Source organism: Eulemur rufifrons, chromosome 6, assembly GCF_041146395.1.
Source record: "Eulemur rufifrons isolate Redbay chromosome 6, OSU_ERuf_1, whole genome shotgun sequence".
NCBI lineage: Eukaryota > Metazoa > Chordata > Mammalia > Primates > Lemuridae > Eulemur > Eulemur rufifrons.
In genome coordinates, this window is record NC_090988.1 from 54,275,624 (window position 1) to 54,297,418 (window position 21,795).

Below are 21,795 nucleotides of genomic sequence, written 5' to 3' on the forward strand. Positions count from 1 at the left end.
TGAGGTCTGTAATGTTTGGGCTGTGAGGAACATAGCAGGTGCCCATAAATGTTTGTGGAGTGACGTGTGTGTGCAGGGCGGGCTTGGCTGCTGTCCTGTCTTTGCTCCCCTCCCAGTTAGGTCCCCAGAGATGCCCTGTGACGTTCTTGCATGCCCCCCAGCCCAGGCTGCCCCTACCCTTTGCCCTTCATCCTCCTCGCTTTGACCAGGGCCTTTGTTTTGGGTTTCCGGCTGAGCAGGCGCTGGACAGGCAGGCGGCAGGCGATGTCGCGGTCGGGGAACCTTTGTTCTTTTCCTCTTAGCCTGACTGGTGGTGTTTGGGGCCGGGGTTTGGAGGGGCGGAGAGAGGATGCACGTGTGGGCAAGGTCGCTGTGCTAGCACCACCTCACAGTGCTCTGCCGAGGGGAGGGGAGGGCCGGGGGCAGGCAGTGAGGCCTGGTGGCAGCTCCAGTGGTGCCCCTTGGTGCAAGAGCAGCGTGGGCTGGGAGTGGAGTTGGGCGAGTTTGCCAACAGTGCGGTCTTAGTCCATCGTGGCCTATGGCTCATGTCACCTTGGGGGTGCTGGGCAACCAAGCACCCCTTCTCCAGACACACTTCTCCTCTTCCCTTCTCTCTGTGGCCGCAGCCCCACGGAGGACCCCTGGGCTGGGAGACAACCTGGAAGATCTCAATCTCTCTCCATTTTTGTTGATCCCACATCTGATAGGGGAGAAATAGTCCTGTCCTCACAGAGACCCTTTCTGAAAGGGGAGATCTGGTCGGACTTTGGGGGAACCCTCTGGCGTGATGGGGGAGATGCAGTCAGTCGGAGGAGCCGGTCATACCCTCCAGAGAAAGCTACCTTGCCGGAAAGGCTCTGGACAGTTACTGGAGAAGACGAAAGTCCAGGACTCCTTAAAGATTGGAAGACACCGAGACAATCAGCGTCAGTCTGGGGGAGGGGCTGGGGTTGATGCTTCAATATCATGTGCCAGAAGGTTCTCTGATACGAATGGGCTTGAGCTGGGCCTTGAAAGGGGTCTCGGGGTGGGCAGAGAAATATGTTCTGAGGCTGAGGAACATTCTGACCCAACTGGCAAAAGGGATCTCGAAGGCAGCTGGCTCCTCCCCAAGCGATACTACCTGGCTTTGCACGGCCATCCCTGGGCCTCCAGCCTCCTCAAGCGTCCATGTCACCTTTCTCCATCCCATTGTCTTTGGCCAGAATTATTGTCATTGTCGTCATCATCATCTTTTAGGCAGTTCTTTCCAAATTCCAAGGTCCTTTCCACAAATGTCTCATTCAACAGATTAACTCATTCACTTGTCTAAAAGTATTTATTGAGCACCTGCTGTGTACCAGGCAGGCACAGTTTTAAGTCCTGGGGTCATAGTGGTGACCAAATTGGCTTTAGGGAACAGCCACAGTCAGTCCCCTGGTCCTGGGCAGCTGGCCCTCCCTTCTGGGTTTTCCTCCACCTGGTGCGCCTGGTCCTGTGAGGCCCGGTGTGTGCACCCCATGGTGCTGGGGCTGGCTCCTGCCAGACATGAGCCCCGCAGAGGCTGTGTCTGGGCCTTCCCTCTCCCCATCTCATGCATCCTGAGCTTGGCTTGGCTAATCCAGATGCTCATATCTAGCATCAGTTGTCCATAACCGCCCTGCAGGGCTGGCAACCCAGCTGCCAACTAGTGAACCTGAGGCCCAGAGCGGGGAGGGGACTCAAGGCAGCATCCTCATCAGATTGTCCTTTTACTGGCACTCCCAGAGACCAAGAGAGATCAGGTGGCTGGTCCAGGTCTCACAACGAGGTGGCAGGACTGGTACCAGAATACAGCTCTTCTGGCCACCAGGCTGGGCTCTGGCCCCAGCACCATGCTGCTCCCTGGCTGGCCTCCGTGCTGCCTGCGGCGGGTAAACGATTATTAATGACCCCCCTGGCAAGGAGACAGGAAATGTTTCCCAGCCACAGCTGGGGACCTGCTCCCTGCCAGCCCCAGCCATCCATACCCGCCCTGACCATGGTGTCGGCACCAATGTTACCTCCACTCTGCCTCAGCCTTCCTTGCTCCTCCTGCCCACCCACCCACCTTCTTGACCTTGACCTCCCAAGGGTAAATGACAAGAAGGGACAGAGTTTCCTTTTTCACATCCCTGTCCCTCACCACTTTTTCAGCTCTACCTTCCTCCTTGCCCCAAAGCAGCCAGAAGCAGCCCCTCCTCCAGGAAGTCTTCCCTGAATGCATAGCCAGCCCCTCCAGAGGCCTGGGCCTGGGGCACTGAGTCTCTCTCACTGCAGACCCTGGTCCCACTCTGATGGTTTGCTCTGGTGGCCCTAGGGTTGGCCTGGGCGCCTCCTGCAGCTTGTCTCCAGCTGTTGCCTTAGGACTGACATGTGGAGGATCCTCCCAGATGCCACCTCCAGGAAGCCCCCAGCCCAGCCCAGGGATTCTCACCTCCTCCAAGCACCCTTGCCCTTCCTGTCCAAGCCACACATGCATACTGTCAAGCCTTTGTAGGTGGACATTAGTGAGCATCTACTAGGTGCTCAACAGAGAGGATGGGTAGAGATGAGCAGGATGCAGGCCTTCAAGTTCCCTGAACGTTCCCCAAGTCTGAAGGACACTGCATCAGCCCCGTGGCAGGGAGCACTGACCTAGGCACCAGGGCTGAGGCAGGCAGAGGATTGGGATGCTGGTAGAGTGTGTGGGGAGGGAATGAGGGGGATAAACTCAGGGGCCACGTGGAAAAGAGCAGGGGCCCCTAATTCAGCCCAGAGTGGGAGGGGAGGGGCAGGCTGGGGAGCTTCCAGGAGGAAACAGATCTGAGGGCTGAGGGCTGAGCCAGGAGGCAGCTCTGGACAGGGGAGGGATGGCAACTGTGACGGCTTGCTGGTGCAGAGAGGGAGGAGAGCCAGCGGCTGGCCCCCTCCACGGGGCTGGACCCTGGGCCGAGTCTGGGATGGGAGGGAGTGGCCGAAGACAAGGGGCGGGGCTGCCGAAGCCAGCTGGGCCAGACTGGCAGGACTTGTAAGCCATGGACTTTTTCCAGAGGGAACCTGGCACTGGGGGAAGCCTTGAGAGGAGGGATGTGACCGATCAGACCTGTGTGTTAGGAAGCTCCCTGGGCCACCGGGTGGAGACTGAGGTGGAGGCTGGTGTGGTCCAGGCAGGGGGTGATGGGGCCTGGACAGGAAAGTGTCTGAAGGATGGAGCAGGGAGCCAGCCAGCTGCAGAGGTGAAGGGAGAGGGAGAATGCAGCCCTGCCAGCGTCTGGGTGGGTGTCATGCAGGCTCTGAGAGGCCCAGGAGGGAAGATGCCTGGGCCTGTGTCGGGGCCCCCTAAGGACCCAGTGGTCTCAGGTGTCCTAGGAGGTCACGCGCTTTGAGGCTAACCGGAGACCTGAACCCTACTCAGGGCTGCTGCAGCCTCACCTGTAACTTGGGGGAACTCGGAATCTACCCTGGCAACGAGTGTTCAGAATTCAATAATTAAAACAGTCTGTGAAATGTAATACTTAATAAAATCCAAATCAAAAAATGTCTGAGCACATTCCAAAACGAGTAAAAATGTAAATTTATGAAAATGCTGAACATACGTGATTGTTCTAATGTAAATTGTAGGCGTCAGCTGCTTCCGTCAATTTCGGATCCAGCTCCCTGGAAGCTGCTCAGATGTGGCTGCGCCCCGGGGTTCCAGGACCTCCCCGTGCTGCTCCCTAGAGAGGAGCCGCCAGGGTCCCTCCTCTAGGGATCCTGCCCTATGCCGGTGGCCTCTGGGGCAGGCATTTTGCTTTTCTTGTCCCCCACCCTGAGGGACTTGGCCCTGTGCACCCCGATCCATGGTTGCCTCTATGTGGGGGTTACAAGGGGAGACAGGAAGGGCAAGAGAGTTGCAGGAGCTGAGAGTGACAGGGGCTGAGACCGTGTGGTGTGGGCTCAGGGAGGGGGACGGTGGGGGAGTCAGGAAGAGTCGAGGAGAGCTGGGAGTGAGAGTGAGGAGGAGCAGCCTCCCCCCAACATAAATACTGGTATTTCAGCATTTAAAAGTTACGCTGTTTCCCAGAGCACGGGAACGTGGAGGTCCAGTCTTGCAATCTCCGGTGGGGCATTACTTGGCTCCCTGCTCCCCAGTAATCGTGCACAAGCCCATTTTCTGGGCTGCATTTCCTCACCTGTAAAAGGAGGAAGTTGGGGGTCAGTATCTCCAAGGGATATATAAGCTCTAGCTCTAGGGGTGTATGACTTTGAGAATCTGGAATTGTCAGTTTGTGGGGCTCTGACTGGGGCAATTCTAGCGACTCTCAGCTCCCAGCCAGGGCTGTGTGGACGCGGGGTTGTATGATGGCGACATTCTGTGACTTTAAGATGCTGAGGCTCCAGGAGCTTAAGATACGGACATTCTGTGAATCCAGGATTCTAGGATTTGATGACTTGATGATTCAATGATTCTAAATGGGGCTGCTGGGAAGAGCTGCAACCACCTGCCTTGTTAATGTCAATGTTCAGTTATTAAAAACATAACAAGATGCAATGGAGACAGATAGCTTGGGATGGTGGGCGCTGCCCCCACCCAGTGAGGGAGGGGAGGAGGGGCTGGGCTGGCACTGGAGGAGAACGGAGACCCTTTCAGCCCGGGTCACACAGGCTGTCTCTCCCGCCACAGCAGAAGTGGGGGGTGTGTGTGAGGGATCTGCACTCCCTGAGCTTGCAGGGCAAGGGGGTCATTCCCGTCAACCCTGCCCCCATTCCTCCCCTGTTTCAGACTGTGGCAGAGAGAGGGGTGAGTACCCAGTACTCCCAGCCCCCAAAGTCTCTGGGCAGAAATGGCCACAGTGGAGGAAGGACAGGCCTGCTCACCCCCGCCCCTTCCCTGACAGCACAGCCTGAGGGGGAAAACAGGACATGAGCACTTCCTGGACACAGACATGGAAACGCACGAACCCCTGCCTGCGAGGGCCCCAAGTACAAAGGGCTCAGACAAGGGCAGAGGCCAGAGCAGCCAGCGGCGTCCCATCAGCACTACCCGAGGACAGGCTGAGGAGGAGGACCCTGCTCCTGCCGAGGGAGCAGTGGGAAGGGGTCAAGGCAGGGAGGTCCCAGGCATAGGCTGGCAGTACTGATAAGTGCTCCCCTATGTCACAGGCCCACAGCCCATCCTGGCAAAAGGCCAGCCCAGGGGTCCAGTATCTCGCTGCCTCTTGCGTCCTGCCCAGGCCTTGCATCCAGGCCAGAGTTGGGGAGGGGTCTAAGCTCAAGGGGAGGACTTCATCCTTCCAGAGTGCCCATCCCGCTGGGTCCTTAGAAGCCCAGTACAGCTGCATGAGTCTGAGGGCTTCCCCAGACCGGTGAGTTCACAGATCAGAGCTGGACCAGGTCACACAGCACGGCAGGGCCTGAATTCCCAGTCCTGGTGCTCCCACTGCAGCAGCCTCCCATGTCCTTCTGGGCCACCTGAGGAGCAGGAGCCGAGGTGACTCAGGTTAGAGGGTGGAGCCTTGTCCATCACCGCTCCATCTTCTCCCTCAGTCCCGAAGCAGGGGGGTGGTGACAGCTGCTCCCTGTCCTCCACAAAGCTCCATTGCTTCCCCTCTCCTGTCTCAACCCAAGGATTGCCCGGCCCACAGTGTGCCTCCCTGGGCTCTCTCTCTTCTCTGGGCCACCCCTTCCTCCTGCTGTCCCATCCTGCTCTTGTCTCCATCTGCCCTCGGGCTCTCTCCCCATTCCTGAGTCTCGTCTCTGGCTCTGGTGCGTGTAAGCCTCTCTCAAATGACAGTTAGACTTGGAAGGGCCCTTGGAGATCACCAGGTGCAACCCTCTTATTCTGCAGATGAGGAAACCAGCTCAGAGATGGGAAGGTCCTGTCTGAAGTTACCCAGTAGGTTGTGGCAGAACTCAGTACTGTGCTCCTTCCGCCCCTGGGGCACGGGCGCACTGCCCTTGGCTGCTCTCCCTTCCTCTCCCCAGCCCGCATCTTCTCTTCTTCTCTATATACCCGCTGCCTGGCTGACCCCTACCTTGGACAGACACTGCCCTTGGGACACAGACCGGAAGTCAGGCCTCCATGACTGGGATGTGCACCCATGCACATGGGCATGCAGACACATGCAAGTACATCATGAGTATACGCAAATCCCAAGTGAAAACCTGATCACACAGTTAGGAGCCCACCCTGGAACCTGGCGTCCTCCTCTTCCTGTGAGGCCCCCCACACCTCTTTCAGGAAGCCCCTTAGGCCCTCTGCAGACTGATTCCATCCCACTGGCCCCTTGGTGACATCTGAGCTCTGTGAGCCTCGGTTCCTCTTCTGTGACCCTGAGGGCAGGGCTGTGTCTCCCCCTCAGTCCTGGGCCCCTCCTTCAGTGTCTCCAGGAGGTGCTCAGCTTCCTGTGGCTGGGTGGGGAGCGCCTTGCAGTCCCTGGAGGATCCGTGCTACTGGTACAATGGGGAGGCGGTGACAGATGAGGGGTTGCGTCTTCCCCAAAGCAGGCTCCACCCTACCCTGACCTCCCTGCCTGGTGTCTGGGGCACAGCCCTGGCCTGTGGGCCCCTTAGGAGCAGTCCGACCCCACAGTGCAGAGGTCAGAGGATCAGACCCCCTGGGTCCCCAGCAGCAGTTCCCTAGCTGGGGGCTGTGCGGTCCAGGTCCTCAGGGCACCAGCAGCTTATTGCTGGGTTGTTGCAGATTCCTGGGGCGCCCGGGAGCATCCTGGGGCGTCCAGATTCTCTGGCAGCAGAGGGAGGGAGGAGGGTGGTAAACACTGTGATGGGGCTGGATTGCCTAATCCCAGCTGTGAATGCCTGGGTGAGACTCCCCGCATCCTGTCACTTTCCCCACACCTGAAATCGGCAGGAGGGGAACCAGAAGTCGGTGGAGAGGAGGGGCAGGAGCCTCTCCAGGAGCGGTGGGAGGCCCGAGCAGGGAGCAGAGAATCCACTGACACCAGCGCTGCCTCCTCTCACGGGAAGGGGTGGGGGCTGTCCCCGGGCGGCTCAGCGCGTAGACCATCTGGCTGTGGGTGGAAAAGAAAGCTCAGTCTTTGTGGACAAAAGGGACGGGCCTTGGGGTCAGGCCCTTATCTCGGCCCTCGTCATTTCCTCTGCCGGACATGGATATGGCCAGGTTAGTGGGGTCATCGCACAGAGGGAAGGAACAGGCCAGAGCCAATGCATACCAGGCCCTGCAGTAGCGTCAGGCACGTGGGTGACCTCGTCACGCCCTGGGCTGCAGTCAGTCCCTTGCAGAGGCCCAGCCACATGGCCACGGTCACTGGGGGAGATGACCACACGTAGACCATCGCCCTGCACACACACCCAGTCGCCCTGGGTGACACTCAGTCCCAGCGGCAGGCACAGCTAAGAGAGGAGATCCCACCGGCCACAGGGACATGTGGGCAACCAGACACCCTGCCACAGCCACGCTACAAGCATCCACAAGCATCCACACACCAGGTGCAGCTCCTGTCACCCCTACGGTCAACCCAAGGAGAGCCAGAGATTCCGGCAGTCGTGGGCAGCATCAGGGCCTGGGCGAGAAGAGGGGGAACCAGGTGGGGAACCCTGAAGCGCCCCTGTGCCAGACTGTGCCCTCCCCCCAGCTCGCTGAGCGCCTGAGGCTGTTTATTTCCTAGCAGGGATGGGTGTCTCATCCCCCTCCCCCTCCGGTCCCCACCACACGATTCCAAAGCTGCCAAATCAAATCAGCCCCTGCACCCGCGCCAGGCTGGCATGGCGGCCAGCAGCTGACGGGAACGAAGCCAGGCTCAGAATATCCCGCCGCCTGTCCGATGCCGGGGGAGGCTTGTGGGTGGGGGTGGGGAGGGGCAGGAGCCCGGCAGCCGGCCCTGGGCAGTGCCTCTCAGAGAGGCTGGGGGTTCTGAATGCCACCCGGGCGCTGGGCTTCCCAAGGACAAGTGAGCGAGTCCCTGGTGTGTCTCCAGGTTGCTGTGGCAATGTCTTCGCTGCCAGCACTCACAGAGCTGTGGAAATGGTGCTGGTGGGATGCGGGTTGGGTGTTCCAATCTTGAGCCCAGATGACTGGGTGCCAGGGTGGGGGTGGAGGCTCACACATGTGCTCACATTCATTTGGGATTCACAGCAGCCCTGAGCGGGGAGCCCCGTGGTCGTTTGTGAGTAAAGGCCCAACTTGCCATGGAGGCCTGGTGACGGGGTGAGGTGGACATCACAGGTCCCATTTTATAGATAGGGAGACTGAGCCTCAGAGAGGGTAGTGGAGCTCCCTGGAGAGAAGCAGAAGTGGAGGGGCATCAGAACGGGTAAAGATGTGGTCATTTCCATTCCTTAGGAGCCCTAGGCAGAGAGAAGGAACATGGCTTTGTTCCCAGAGTTGAGGAACAGAGCCAGCATGTAGCAGAGCCAGAGGTGCCCGTGGCAAGCAAGGAGAGATTCTGGGGAGAGAGCAGGGTGTAGTCAGGCAAGGCTCCCTGGAGGAGGAGGCCACCCGTGGGCTTGCTGGGGGCTGATGGGGGTTGGGGGGCAGGCTGGGGAGAAGGGGAGAAGGCCTGGCAGGCCTCAGCCCCTGGCCTTCTTGTCTCTGCAGCCAGCCAGGACCCCCTTGCAAAGGAGCCCGAACCCCCAGGGAGTAGAGACGACCGACTGGAGGTGAGAGCTCAGTGGAGGGAGATGCGGGTGGGCTTGGGGGGTGGGGGCGCAGGCTGAAGGTCAGTCTGAGCGGTGCCTTCACCCCGGGAGGACTGGGAGGCTGGAGTCGCATCCCAGCCCCACCCCTTCCAGCCTAGGGTCACCCCATGTCAAGACCATTTCCCCTCACCCTCTACATACCCAGCCTGGGGTTCCCTCCCACTGAGGGTTCCTCCTCCTCCCAACTCACCTGGGAGTCATTTCAGACTCCGCCCTCATACTCCCCACCCTCACCCAACAATCCCTGTTGATTCTCTGCCCTAAGTGTTCCCTGAGTCCCTCTCCTCCTCTCAGTTCCTGCTGCCTGCTTGAGTCCAGGACTTGCCATCTCTCCCCAGGGCGCTCACCGGCTGCCTGCTTTCAGTCGCCCTCAGCCTCCACGTGGCTGCCAGAAGGATCTTTCTAATACACAGGCCTGAACTTGTCACTCTCCTGCTCAAAAATTCTCCGTGCTCCCCATCCCACGGCCCCTCTGCAGCCCCAGCCTGGCCACAGTCCCTCCTTCATCCATTCCTGCCCCCTACCAACCCGCTCTCGCTGGCCTCTTCCCCCCTCACCTTCCTAAACCCTCTGGGCTCAGCTCTAGCCTCCCCTCCTCCAGGAAGTCCTCCCTGCCCCTGACTGTGGGACCAAGCTCCCTCATGCTCCCTCCTCTGAGCTCTCCTGCCCTGGCCGTCAGGTGCTGGGACATTCTGCTGTCTGTCGCCCACTGTGCTGTGCCATGGCACCCTGTTTCCCCATCATGTGACTCTACGTATGTCTGGCTTGTCTTCCTCTCTGCACTGTGAGCTCCTTGGGCCTGTGGACTGTGCCTGTTTCATTCCTGAAGCTTCCACCGCCCTCTGATGGATACCTGGTTGGGGCTCAGTCAGTGTCTGTCCTTTGAAATGAGGGGTGCCATGCCCAGCCCCCGATCATATCTTTGGGTGCCTCGTGGGACTCTTCAATACTCAGAGGGGCATTGAGGAGCGAACGTGGGGTGGGCTGTGGACGTCAAAGATCGGCACAGAGAAATGGTGTGTGTAGCGTGTGTGTCAATCGGACCATGAAGCCAGAACAGCGTGAGTCTGCCTGGGCCGGGCGGAGAGGCAGAGAAAGATGCTGCTTGTATCAGCCCCTCCTGTGTGCCAGGAACTTTAGAGACATCGTTTGATTCTCACAACAGCCCATGAGGTCGGGGCCACTATTATCCCCCTTTTACATTTGGGGAAGCTGAGGCCCAGAGGGGTTGTGCAGTGAGCGGATCGGGGCAAAGCTGAGAGGGGACCCGAATGTGTCTCGGGTTCAAGCCTCACTCTTTCCCTGCCCTTGAGCAAGACAGGAAAAGAGATGCCCACGTGGGGCCTGGCTCACAGCAGGGGCTCAGCATGGTTCCCTGCTGAGACACAGGGCCAAGCCCCTGAGAACGTTCTTCCAAGTGGGAGTGGGTCCTGCTGCCGGGAGCTGGCGAAGGGAGGCGGGGGAGGCCTGGAAAGTCATTATTAATTTATTTATTGCCATGGCATTCCCCATGGGGCGGGGGCTCCCCCCAGAGCTGGGACAGATGGTGTTCCTGGGAGCCTGCAGTGTGTCTCAGCAGCCTCGGCCACCCGCCAGGAAAGACTGGATTTGTCATCCGCTCAGGAAGCCACAAGGGGAGAGGGGGCTTTGGAGAAGATGAGACCCTTCTGAGCAATGGGGGCTGGGCCCCGAGGGAAGGAGTCTGCCCCAGGCTCCTTGCTTATGCCCGTGTGACAGCCCCCTCTGCCCAGGCCGTTGGCCCTGCCCTCTGCAAGCTCACGTTCCGCCCCTTGCCCAGCTCCACCAGCCTTGTCCTCTCTCAGAGGCCTCCCTGGGCCCGCCCCATTCGCTCCCATCCTGGGTTCTCCCTCTGCCTTTCTTTTGTGTGAGTCCTGCTGCCTCCTCTCTCTGACTGAGGATCTTAGGCCTTGAGCCCCTCAGCGCTGTCCTGCCTCCAACCCCACGCCCGTCCCAAAGATGGTCAGTGTGTGCCTGGCCTCCCGGCAGAGTCTGCCCCATTCCTGGGCTCCGTCACAGCCCCAGCCTGAGCCCCAGGCCCATGCTCAGCCCTGCTGGGGAAAAGGCGGGCTGCCCTCGGGGACTCCCCACCATGGAGAGGACAAGACTGGAGAGTGAGGACCCTAGGGTGTTGGTCAGACTGGAGGGGCAGCAGGAGGGAAGGAGGGGAGAGGGACTGGGGAGCCCTCCTGTCGGGGCAGAGGCTGGGGAGACAAGATGGGCTCACGCAGTGGACAGACCGTGGGGCCAGATGAGCAGGTTCAAGTCCCAGCTTTACTACTTCGTAGGGCTGTGACCTTGAGCCACTTAACCAGCCCGAGCATCAGCTTCCTCACCTGCCAAACAGGGGTAAGAACCTCCATCATTATTGGACACAATCACTACTATTGGACATTGTTACAACAGAGCTGTCAGGAGAAGTTACAAAGACAGTATGTGTGAGGTGCCTGACCCATGGCAGGTCCTTGGCCCCCTCCCTGCGTCCTTTGAGAGTGCCATCCTTGGAGCCAGGACTAGGCTGTACCACCGTGTGGGTGCACCACAGGGCTGGACCGAGGTTCATGGAGTTTCTGTGGGCATGGCACGCTCTCCTGACATGGCTGGGCAGCAGCCAGGAGAGCAGAGCTGCCAGCACCGGTCCCCACCCAGCAGGCATCTGTTCAGCACACCCTCCTGGGACGGCTCCCTGGCCCCTGTGCCGGCAGCTGGCTTGGAGGAGGGGCCCTTGCAGCTCAGCCTGGCATCCTCCTTCAGGGCCAGGCCTCTGCATGCTCGCTCTCTCTGGAAGTCAGGGCTGAGGCCATGCGAGTTGGTGAACAGAGTGCACCAAGTCCGTGCCCTCTTTGTGCTGGCTTTCGGGGCCCAGCTGGGGGCTGGGGAGCCTTAGCTGGGCGGGGGCCGCGGCAGAGGCAGACGTGGACAGGGGCACAGCTATCCACACTGAGCACCCACACGCATTGCCCGGCACTGGCTCCTCTATCGCTGCCCTTGGGATAAGTAAAGACCACCTCCTTGGCATGGCAGTGCTGGCCTTGCCTCCTGGGTCCCCTCGTGTCCACCCCTTGCCCCATGCTTCAGCCAAATGGCTGTGCCCACTCCCCAGCGCATGCCAGCTCTCCCAGCCTCCCCGCCTTTGCTCACACTGACTTCTCTGTCTGGAGCGGCTTTTCCTTTTTTTCCCACCTACTCTCTTTTCAAGGCCCTGATTAAATGTCACCTCCTCTGTGAAGTCCTCTCAGACTGCCCCCTCCACCTCAGGTTGAGTCGGTCTCCTACCTTTCCTGGGCACTCATAGCCCCCAAGTTTCCCTGAGCCTCAGTTGGGTAACTTGTTACCCCACATGGTCATGTGGGTTATGTGTCCCTTTCCACGTCATTTTTGACCCAGGGGGCAGGGACCAAGGCTGTGTCTCCTTTCTTTCTCTTTGGCTTACGTGGGGCCTGGCATAGGCCTGGTTATACAGTAGGTACTCAATAAACACTTGTTGAATAAACAAGAATGGCTGTGAGTAGGGTTGTTCCAAGTAGCTCCAAGAAGGGGGCACAGTTATTGGGTTGGGCAGTCCTGGAGACTTCCTGGAGGAGGCAGACTTGGAACTTTGAAGGATGGAGAGGGTCAAGGCAAAACGAAGCCAGAGATGAGCTGGGCAGTCAGAGAGGTCCATGTGGTCAGCTTCTGACAGGACCAGCTGAGGGTAGCAAGGACCAGCACGGGATAGAGCAGACTGGAACAAGGACTCAGCCCCAGAAGGGCTTCAGGAGTCTGGCTCAGTGCTCAGACCCCTGCTCCAGAACCTGCTGCCCCTGAGTCCTGGGCTGAGCAAGGCTTAGTTTCGGAGTTGGGGATGAGGCTGAGGCCACCGATGGCTGATAGATGGACCTGGCATGGTGGGACAGTGACAGGCAGAGGCAGGAGCCAGGGCAGTGGTGGAGGTAGGATTGCCATTGGGGGCTGTAGGGGCTTCGCAGGGGGAGGAACAGCTTGTGCAAGGGTGTGGGGGATGCTGCCGGGGCTCCGGGGGAGAGGGCTGCACGTGGCAGGGAGCACAGCTTAGCAGGCAGGGAGCACTAAGGTGAGGCTGGAAGGGCTGCAGCAGGCTCCACTTTTCAGGCTCGTATTTAAAATTCTTGAGTGAATGCTCCTAACTGCCAGATGTGCCTGCCTTCTCCTGGATTCTGCGCATCAGGAGCAAGTGGCCTCGATGATGTCCCATGGCCCCAGGGGAGCTGCTGCCAACAAGTTGGCCATAGCATCTGGCTTCCGTGGGGGCCCTGAGGCCCTGCCATCTGTCTGTGCCCACCTGTCGGGCTGCAGAAGCCCGGGGTGTGCAGGGACCTGGGGCCAGGGAGGCGGTCTCAGCTGCCACTCCAGCCTCTCTGTCTGCCCATCCATCTGTCCCCGCCCCTGACTGAGGAGGACGAGGGAGAGATGGGCATCACAGGCCCTGCCATCAGAGAAGCCTGGGAGGCATCAAAACGCGGGACTCACACCCAGAGAAGACTCAGGCTGAGACCCAGCCAGGTTTGTGGGCAGGCCTGGCTCAGAGGCACACAGCAGGTCCCAGGCAGTGCCTGGCCTGATGCCATGGGCCAGGGATGAGGTTCCTTCACCGGCCCCACCTCCCCTGTCCTGCCTGGCCCTTGGCTGTAAACACAGAGAGAACAAGTTCCGTTTCCCGGGAAATATTTATCTCAGGCGGTGTGGGGAGCGTGTGCGCTGGCCTCCGCGTGTCCTTCCTGCAGGCTGGCTGGGGCAGGAGGCGAGGGGTCTTGGCAGACGTGGGGGACAATCTGCGGGGGCACTGGCAGGGCCCGGGGGGAGGGGCGTGCCCGAGGCCCCTGCCTAGAGCCTGGATCTGGATGCCGGCCGAGGGAGACGAGGGAGCTGACGGGAGAGAAGCCTGTTTTCTCCAAATCCCACAGAATAAGCTGCCGTCTCTCATGTTCCTGTCTTCACCCCCGTCCACCCTGTCTCCTCCAGGTTCCGGCCTCCAAGACTTTGCTCCTGCCTGGTGTCCCGACTTGGGATGTCTTTTCTTCCTCTTCCTCTATATTTCCTGGCTTTCAGCAGGCTTCCTCTGGGAGGTCTTCCCCAACTCTAGAGCCCATAACCCTTTGTCCTCCGCCTTCCTCCTTCCCCTCCTTAGGCCTCCAGCAGCTTCAGGCAGAGTCCCTGCTGGTCTTGTCCACAGTTGTTCAGACAGGGTAGGCAGCTTCTTGCAGGCCGGGCACCTAGGAGTAGGGCAAGGCCCAGAGGTCATCTCTGCCCGTGCCAATGGAGCCAGCACAAGCCCGGGCACACGGGCCATCGGGGTTGACTGAATGCGGAGGCTGGGAGATCCCAGGAGCCCAGCCAGGTCCGTGGGGCGGAGGGGAAGGGGCCCAGGGTTCTTGCTGACTGGCTCTGGGCTTGGGGCTGCGTATCCCAGACTGGGCCCGGCCTGACTGGGGCCCTGACAACAGGAAATCCTTGAAGGAACAAGCAGTGGCTGAGGACTCTGAGCACAACAACAGGAAACAGCTTTGACATGGGGCAGCAGCTCTAGCAACTGTGCCCGGTGGGGTGGGGGTGGGAGGGAGCTTGTGGGACCCGGGTGATGCTGAGGGTGACACTGAGACACTGACTGTGGGACAGTGGGTGTTCTACCGTGTGCGTGACACTAAGCTTGTGACGTGTGATACCAAGTGTGTGACTGGGATCCTGGGGTGCTGGGTGGGGACTGGGTGAGTCACTAAGTGTGTGAAACTAGGTGTGTGGCACTCTGACACCAAGTGTGTGACACTGAGATACTATGTGATTGATACTGATGGTGTAATGCTGAGTGATACAAGTGTGTGACATTGCACACTGTCTGCTACCACATGTGTGACACTGAGGGTGACGATGGGTGCACGGAGGGTGTGACACCACGAGAATCAAATCTGTAACATGAGCAAACGGCACTGTGCCATGAGGGGTGGGGGCCTGAGTTTGTGGCTTGAGTGTCTGACACCGAATTGTGAAACCCAGTGTATGTCCCAAGCGTATGCTATAGTGAGGCTGAGTGTGCAAACAAGGGTGTGACACGGAGTGACAGTAAGTGCATGAAAGCAAGCATGTGATGCCATGTGACCCTGAGCCCGACATTGCATGTGTGATTCTAGGTAATGGTTGTGACAACATGGAATGTACACACACAACACCTAGTATGACTCTGTCATGGGAAGACACCAGTAGGTTCAGGCAGGGAAGTAACATGGTCCAATGGACGGTTTTGAAGGATTGTTCTGGCTGCAGGGTGTGTGTGGAGGGGACTCTGTCAGCAGGTGCAGAGAGGAGGTGGGCAGAGCAGTTGGAAGCTCTTGCAGCCACCCAGGCAGGAGGTGGCGGTGCCTGGGCTCACTGGAGGGCAGAAGAGTTAGAGATACAAACTCTGTAGATATTTGGGAGGCAGAAAAGACAGAACTTGCTGATGAATGAGGTGAGCAAGAAGGAGAAACTGAGAACGACTCTCAGGTTTTTGGCTCAAAAAGCCAAGTGATGGATGGCAGAGATGTTTCTGAAATGGGCAAAGGTTGGGGAAGGTCAAGGTTAGAGGGCGGGGAGGACAAGGAGGCAGAAATCGAGTGCTGTGATTCGGACGTGTTAAGTCAATCACCAAGGTGACGATGTCCAGAGGGCAGCAGGGTCAGGCTGGGGACATATGTGGCAGTCAACAGGCATGGGTGATTTGTTAAGCTGTGGCCCTGGCTGGGATGACCCAGGGAGAGAGTTTGGTGACAGGAGAGGCCTGAGCCCCTGCATACTCCATCATCTGGAGGCTGGGGAGGAGCAGAAAAGACTGAGGAGGAGGGCGCGGGAGGTGGAGGGGACCGAGAGTGTGAGGCCAGAAGCCCAGCGGGGAGAGAGGTTTAAGGAGCAGGGGCCGTGTGTGGAAGGTGCTGGCCCTCAGGTAAGGTGGACTGGGAAGTTGCTGCCCCAGGCCCTGTGGACAAGTCAGGTTGACAAGAGCCATTTCAGAGACCCTCTGGGGCCAGAGCCCAGACCGGCCTGGGTGGGGTGGTGAGCGGGAGGTGGAGCCCAGACCACCCTTTGTCCCAGCTGCAAGGGATGCAGAGAAGGGGCGAGGTCGCTGGAAAGAGCCGCGGTGTCAAGGGGGATTACATTTTTTTTTTTTTTTTATCATGGAATGTTTTGAACAGACACAATACCGGAGAGAATAACACAATGAACTCCCATATACCCCTCGCCCAAATTCAACAGTCGCCAAGGTTTGGCCACTTTGCTTCATCTATTCCCATCCCTCCCTTGCTTTCATTTTTCTTTGGTTAAGTTTTTACAAAAATATTTAATTGTGGTAAAATATACATAACATAAAATTTACCATCACGGCCTTTTCCAAATGTGTAGTTCGGGTGCGTAAAGTCCGTTCGCATTGTTCTGTGGCCGATCTCCGGAACTCTCTGCGTCTTTCCAAACTGAAGCTCTGCACCCACTAAAAATGGCGCCCAGTCTCCCCTGTCCTCAGCCCCTGGCCCCTCCTTTCCACCTTCTGTCTCTGTGATTTTGACTACTCCAGATGCCCTGTGTGATTGGAACTGTATAGCATTTGTCTTTGGGGGACTGGCTTTTATGTCCACCTAGCATAAATGTCCTCAGCGATCACCATGTCGTAGCACACGACAGGCTTTCCTTCCTGTTACACGTAGCACATTGTGCTCCTCCACTCATGTGTCAAGGAACACTTGTGTCGCTCCCTGACTTCAGCTGCTGTGAACACGGGTACACAAATATCTCTCCAAGACCCTGCTTTCAATTCTTCTGGGCGTATGCACAAAAGTACAGCATGGTCATTCTATGTTTAAATTTTTGAGGAATCACCATACTAGAAATACAGCTCCGTATCTTTTTACGTTCCCATGACAGTGTATAAGAGTTCCAGTTTTTCCACATCCTTGCCAACACTTGTTATTTTCTGTGGTTGTTTTTTTTTTTTTTTAATGGTTGCTATTCTAATGGGTATGAGGTAGTTTCTCATTGTGGTTTTGATTTGCATTTCCCTGATGATTAGCACTGTTGAGTGTCTTTTGTGTGCTTGCTGACCACTTGAATATCTTCTTTGGGGAAATATCTATTCAGGTCCTTTGCTCATTTTAAAAGTTGGGTTGTTTGCTTTTTTCCTGTTGAATTACAGTTCTTTATATATTCTGGATGTTAACCCCTTATTAGATATATGATTTGCAAATATTTTCTTCCATTTCATTTCTGCCTTGCTAAAATGTTTTAAAGCAAATCCCAGACATGATGTCATTTCACCAAGGGTGGATTTTTTTTTTTTTAAGGCTAGAAGGTCCTGGGTGATGCTGAAATGTGACAATGTGACACAGAGGCACCATGCAGCTGTGTGTCCAATACTGTGTGAGGGTGACACAGTGGCATTGGGGACATGGTGTGTGACACTGAGGATGTGGGTGACAGTAACATATCACTGTGAGTGGCGCTGTGACACTCAGTGATGTGGGATTCTGTGGACACTGAGAAAATTGTATGTCACTGAGTATGTGGGACCTGCCATAAGGAGGTGGCAGTGACTGTGTCCCTGTGTGCTGTCCTGGAGTGATGAGTGTGACACTGCGTGGGAGCAAGAGGGGCCTAAGGCGTGCTGTGGGTGATGGGGTATGTGTGATCCAAGTGGGATCAGCCCCAACCTCAGCTGCTGACCGTCAGAGGACGGGCATGATAGGATGGACGAGGACAAACCTCCAAGGGGACAGAAAGGGTGTCTGGGTCCAGGTGTGAGCTGGCATGAGGCCTCCTCCCTTCTGGGAATAGCCAGGAAGGCTTCCTGGAGGCAGGATGCTGCAGGTGCTGGAGAAGGGCAGGGCCCATGGTGTCAGACAGCCCTGTCGAGCGCTGACATTGAGCAAATCATTTCACCTCTTGAGCGTCAGTTCCCTCAAGTATGAAATGGGGCTCTTGGGAGGACTGCATGAAGCTGTGCTCGAAATGAACGCAGTACCTGGCACTTGGAAGATGCTCTGAGGTCTCCTGGGGAGCAGCACCCTCAACCCCTGCACCCCAGGCCCTTGATGACAGGGGAACTAGTGGGAGCACAGAGGGGGTGTGCTGAGTGATGGCGTCCTCTTCTCACCCGCACGGCCCTCCTCTCTCCCTTCGTCCCTGCCTGGTGCTGTCAGTGACACCCCCCCCCACTTGCTCCTACACCCTCTCCTCCCCTGCCGCTGCCGCCCTCACCTCATCGGCCTCCTGCCCAGGCTTCTGCAGCCTCATTCAATTAGGCCGATGCAATTTGCTCAAGAAAAAGCCCCATAATTTGGTTAATCACACCAGTAGGGGATCTGGCCCTGGTGGGGAGGGTGGGATGGGTAGGAGGTCCCTACTGACAGCTGAGGACACAGGTCTCAAAGTGCCTGTCTTTCGGGACCTCTGCTCACTCCTTTGAGCTCCTTTTAGGAACCAACAGAGTCCAAAGCTTAGGTCTCCCTAAACCCAGCTACAGAGGCCTGGAAACAGGAGCCAGGACTTCCAGGGTTCACTTGTGTCTATAGGAGGGTCCCTGCCCCTCTCTGAGCCTCAGTCTCCCTTTCTGACAATGGGAGTTGGATTGGGGGTCTCAGAGCCCCCAGCCAGCCTAGCTGGCCTCTGCATCTCAGCTCTGGGCAGCCCCTCTCCTGCCTCTGCAGGGCCATCCCCTGGGCCTCGGGGAGGGAGGGCCAGAGGGTGGGTCACGGGGAAAGAGCCCCCGGGGAAGTTGGGAGGGGCAAGTGTCCTCAGAGCCTCATCTGGAATGTGTCCACCGAGTGCCATAGCCAGAGGCCCTCTAGGCCCAGCTGCACACCTAGAGGTGGGGGTGGGAAGAAAAGGAGCTGCCATTTCTTGGTCACCTGCGAGGTCACTGCCTCTTAACCATGCAGGCTGTACGTTGCACAGGGGTTCCAACAGAGAGGGGGTGGCGCTGAAACCGAGCCCACTCTCCACACCAGGACTGGCCCCTCGGGGCCGCATCTGTACAGAGGATTGGGGTCACTTCTTTCTAACTGCACGAAGGGGGCCCCTTCCCACTGTGGGAATCAGCTTACTCAAGACTTGGATGCCTCTAGTTTCATCTTGTCTGTAGCTCTGGGGGAAGGTGCCATTTTACAGACCAAGAAACAGAGTCCAGGTAGGTTAAAGGACTTTCCAGTGTACGTAGTGTGTGGCAGGACAGGGAAGTGAGCCCTGATCTGGGGGAGGAGACGGAGGAGGTGAGGGGGGTGCACGGAGGAGACCTAGACCCTCCAGATGCCAACACTCTGAGCCGCAGCCTCCTTCACTCGTTCAGAGACCAGACCAGCCTCCAGCTCACTCAGTTCTCCAGACAGCCACACGCTCGCTACACACACCAGGGTCACATACACGTCGATGGCCCAAATCACGTATGCATGGACAGGCCGAGGGGGCCACCCACACAGATGGCTGACGCACAGACAGGGACACGGGGTACTCACACGTGTTTACACTCTCACACAGTCTCACACAGAAGCACAGACCTACATTCTTTCACACAGACATTCTCCTAGTGACCCAAGGGATGTGTTCTGCCATGGTCACGTGACGGCCTGGAGGGACAGGCCGTTATGGCCGACTAATGGGCAGTCCCCACACATGCTCAGGGGACCAGCAATGCAGGAGCTCCACACAAAGGGAGAGAAAAGGTCAGTTTTGATGAGTGTATCCAGAATTTTGCAATCAGAAATCCACACAAAAGCTATTTTAATTTTCATTTCCAAGATGAAATTTATTTTGAATTGCACGTAGGATCTAAGAGTCTGGTGGGAGGACATCAGCATCTTTTCAGGGCTTTGGGCCTCTAAAGGACCTGCACAGATCCACTGGCACAACAATGCTACGAGACATCCCGGGCTCACATGTTTACCTGGGGGTGTGTGTGTGTGTGTGTGTGTGTGTGCGCACACACACGTGTACTCGTACTGGCTCCCGGATCCTCGAGATGTGAGGAGGGAGAGTAGGAGAAGTTCCAGAGACTCCGGATGTTTGTTCTCTGGCTTCCTGGGCCCTCCAAAAGCAAATAACTGTGGGTGCCTGCCTGCCAGCCTGCCTGCCTGCCTGCCTGCCTGCGTGGGCTCGGGGGGTGGGGGGCTGTGAGGAGCCTGCCTCTGCCCTGCAGCCCCCCGACTGGGACCCTGTGTGATGACACAGTGACCAAGACCCGTGGCCAGCTTCCCGTGGGCTCCTCGGCCCATCGCCTCCCCGCTCAGGGGCTTGCTCCTCTCCTCTGAGAAACAGAGGCAGGGAGGAGGTGAGACAGGATGCACTTTCCCCTAGGGACAGAAATAGAGCAACAGAGACACTTGGGGCCCAGGGTCCAGAGGAGAAACCGAAGCTGGGGAGGGGCTGTGAAGGGGCCAGGAGGGCCCAGGTTCAGGGCAGAGCGTGGGGCCCCAGAGCCCGCAATGTCTCTGGCACACTCTCTCCGTGGCTGGAGGAGGACTGGGTGAACGCCTCTGCTCCAGCCCCTTGCTTGCTCTGCGAGGGGAGCAGGGGAGGGAGGAGGCAGGATGAGAGTCCCAGTGACCATGCGGAGGACAAGACCAGAGGAGAGGGCTGGGCCTGGAAGGACAGGAGAGGAGAGAGGACACCAGGAAATGGAGGCGCAAAGGCCCAGAGGTGGGGAAGGATGCAGTGGGTGGAGGGAATAAGTCTAGAGAGTTGGGGAGGGGCCAGAGGCCAGAGCATGCAGGCCTGGAAGGAGGGAGGGCAGTGGCTCCTTGTCCCCCATGAGCCCTGCTCCGGGCTCTGTGCCGGGCACTTTACAAATAGTTCCCGACAGCCTGGGAGCTCAGAGCCTATTGTGGGGGGACCCCCCAGGAGCCATGACGGTCTATGCAAGGGAGGGGTGGAGTCACATTTGTGTTTTAGCAGAGTAGTGCAAGTGGAAGGCAGGAACACAGTGGAGGGGTGTCCAGAGGCAGGGGCATGCCTGAGATGAACCCTGCCCAGAAGATTCCTCACCCCAACCCCCAAAAAAGAAGGGTTATTTTTAGGAACAATAAAAATGCTCACACATTCCTGCAGGGGCAGGGAGAGGGAAGGGGGCCAGGAGTGAGCACAGAGGGAGAGGGTGGACCCCACCCCTCCCCCCAACTCTGGCTTCATCTTCAGGGGCTTCTCCTTGGGGGGCTTCCCTGGCCAGCCCTGCCTCTCCAACCCCTGTGCCCAGGGTGTCCTGGCTCTTATGTTTGTCCCTTTCTTTCTGAATTGGTCCTTGTTTGTGTCCCTGTCTCTCTTTCTCATACTCCCATTTTCCCCCTCCCCCCCGGGATTTGGGGAACAGCTGGGATGGGCCAAGCTCTGACGACAGAGCCAAATACAGTCATGGGATAAAGCGGCGCGAGGCTGCGGGAGACACACACACCAGAGAACAGACAGCGAGAGAGACAGACACGGAGAACCCAGGGAGGCTGAGAGACAGGGAAACAAAGAGCTCAGCGGAGTTGGGGAAGCCCCAGGGCTCTGTGCCCTGCTTTCTGCCTTGTCCCTGAGGAGGCCAGCATGGCCAGGCCTGCCCTCCCCTCCCCTCCCCGCCCCCTGCCCAGGCTGGCCCTTCCTCCCCGCCCTCTGCAGGCCCACACCAACCCTATGCTGGTGTCGCTGGGCGTTTACCTCCCATTGTGGGCACGGTGTCTGGCACAATGGGGAGAGAAGAGACCCAGTCCCTGGCCTGGAGGAAGACACCCAGCCCGCCCTGCCCCCACCATCTGAGAGCGCTCAGCCCATCCCCTGGCCAAGGCAGGGCATTAGAATGGCCCCAAAGACAGACGGTGCTCAGGGGAAAGGTGGCCCAGTATGGCCCGATGGGCTGGGCTGGGACATGGGTCTTCTGACTTCAGGTGAGAACCTGGGCAAGTCCTTCCCTGCCTCCTTTGGCCTTAGTCAACCCCACCAACTAGGGATTGGAGTCCACGAGGCCTGGGGCCTGGTAGACTCTGGTCCTGTGGGAATTTTCAGGAGGCCTGGGAGGAGGACAGATGACCAACCAGGAAAGCTTCCTGGAGGAGGTGACTTCACTCGGGAAGGAAGGTGACAATGACGGTGCTCCTCTTGGGGAAGAACCCCTCCCTCCTAATGAGCTGCCCTCTG

The 21,795-nt window shown here is 58.2% G+C and overlaps 1 protein-coding gene across 2 annotated transcripts in view; it reads left to right on the forward strand.

Moving 5' to 3' along the window:
* The window catches only part of PDE2A (phosphodiesterase 2A), a 92,945-nt gene that overhangs the window by 31,095 nt on the left and 40,055 nt on the right, over window positions 1-21,795 (forward strand). Inside the window, exon 2 of one of the 2 annotated variants that reach the window (XM_069471022.1) lies at window positions 8,537-8,598. The exons of the other annotated variant lie outside the window; for it this stretch is intronic. Coding sequence (XP_069327123.1) covers window positions 8,537-8,598 — 62 coding nt within the window. The remainder of the gene's footprint in view (window positions 1-8,536; window positions 8,599-21,795) is intronic. 2 annotated transcript variants of the gene reach the window in all.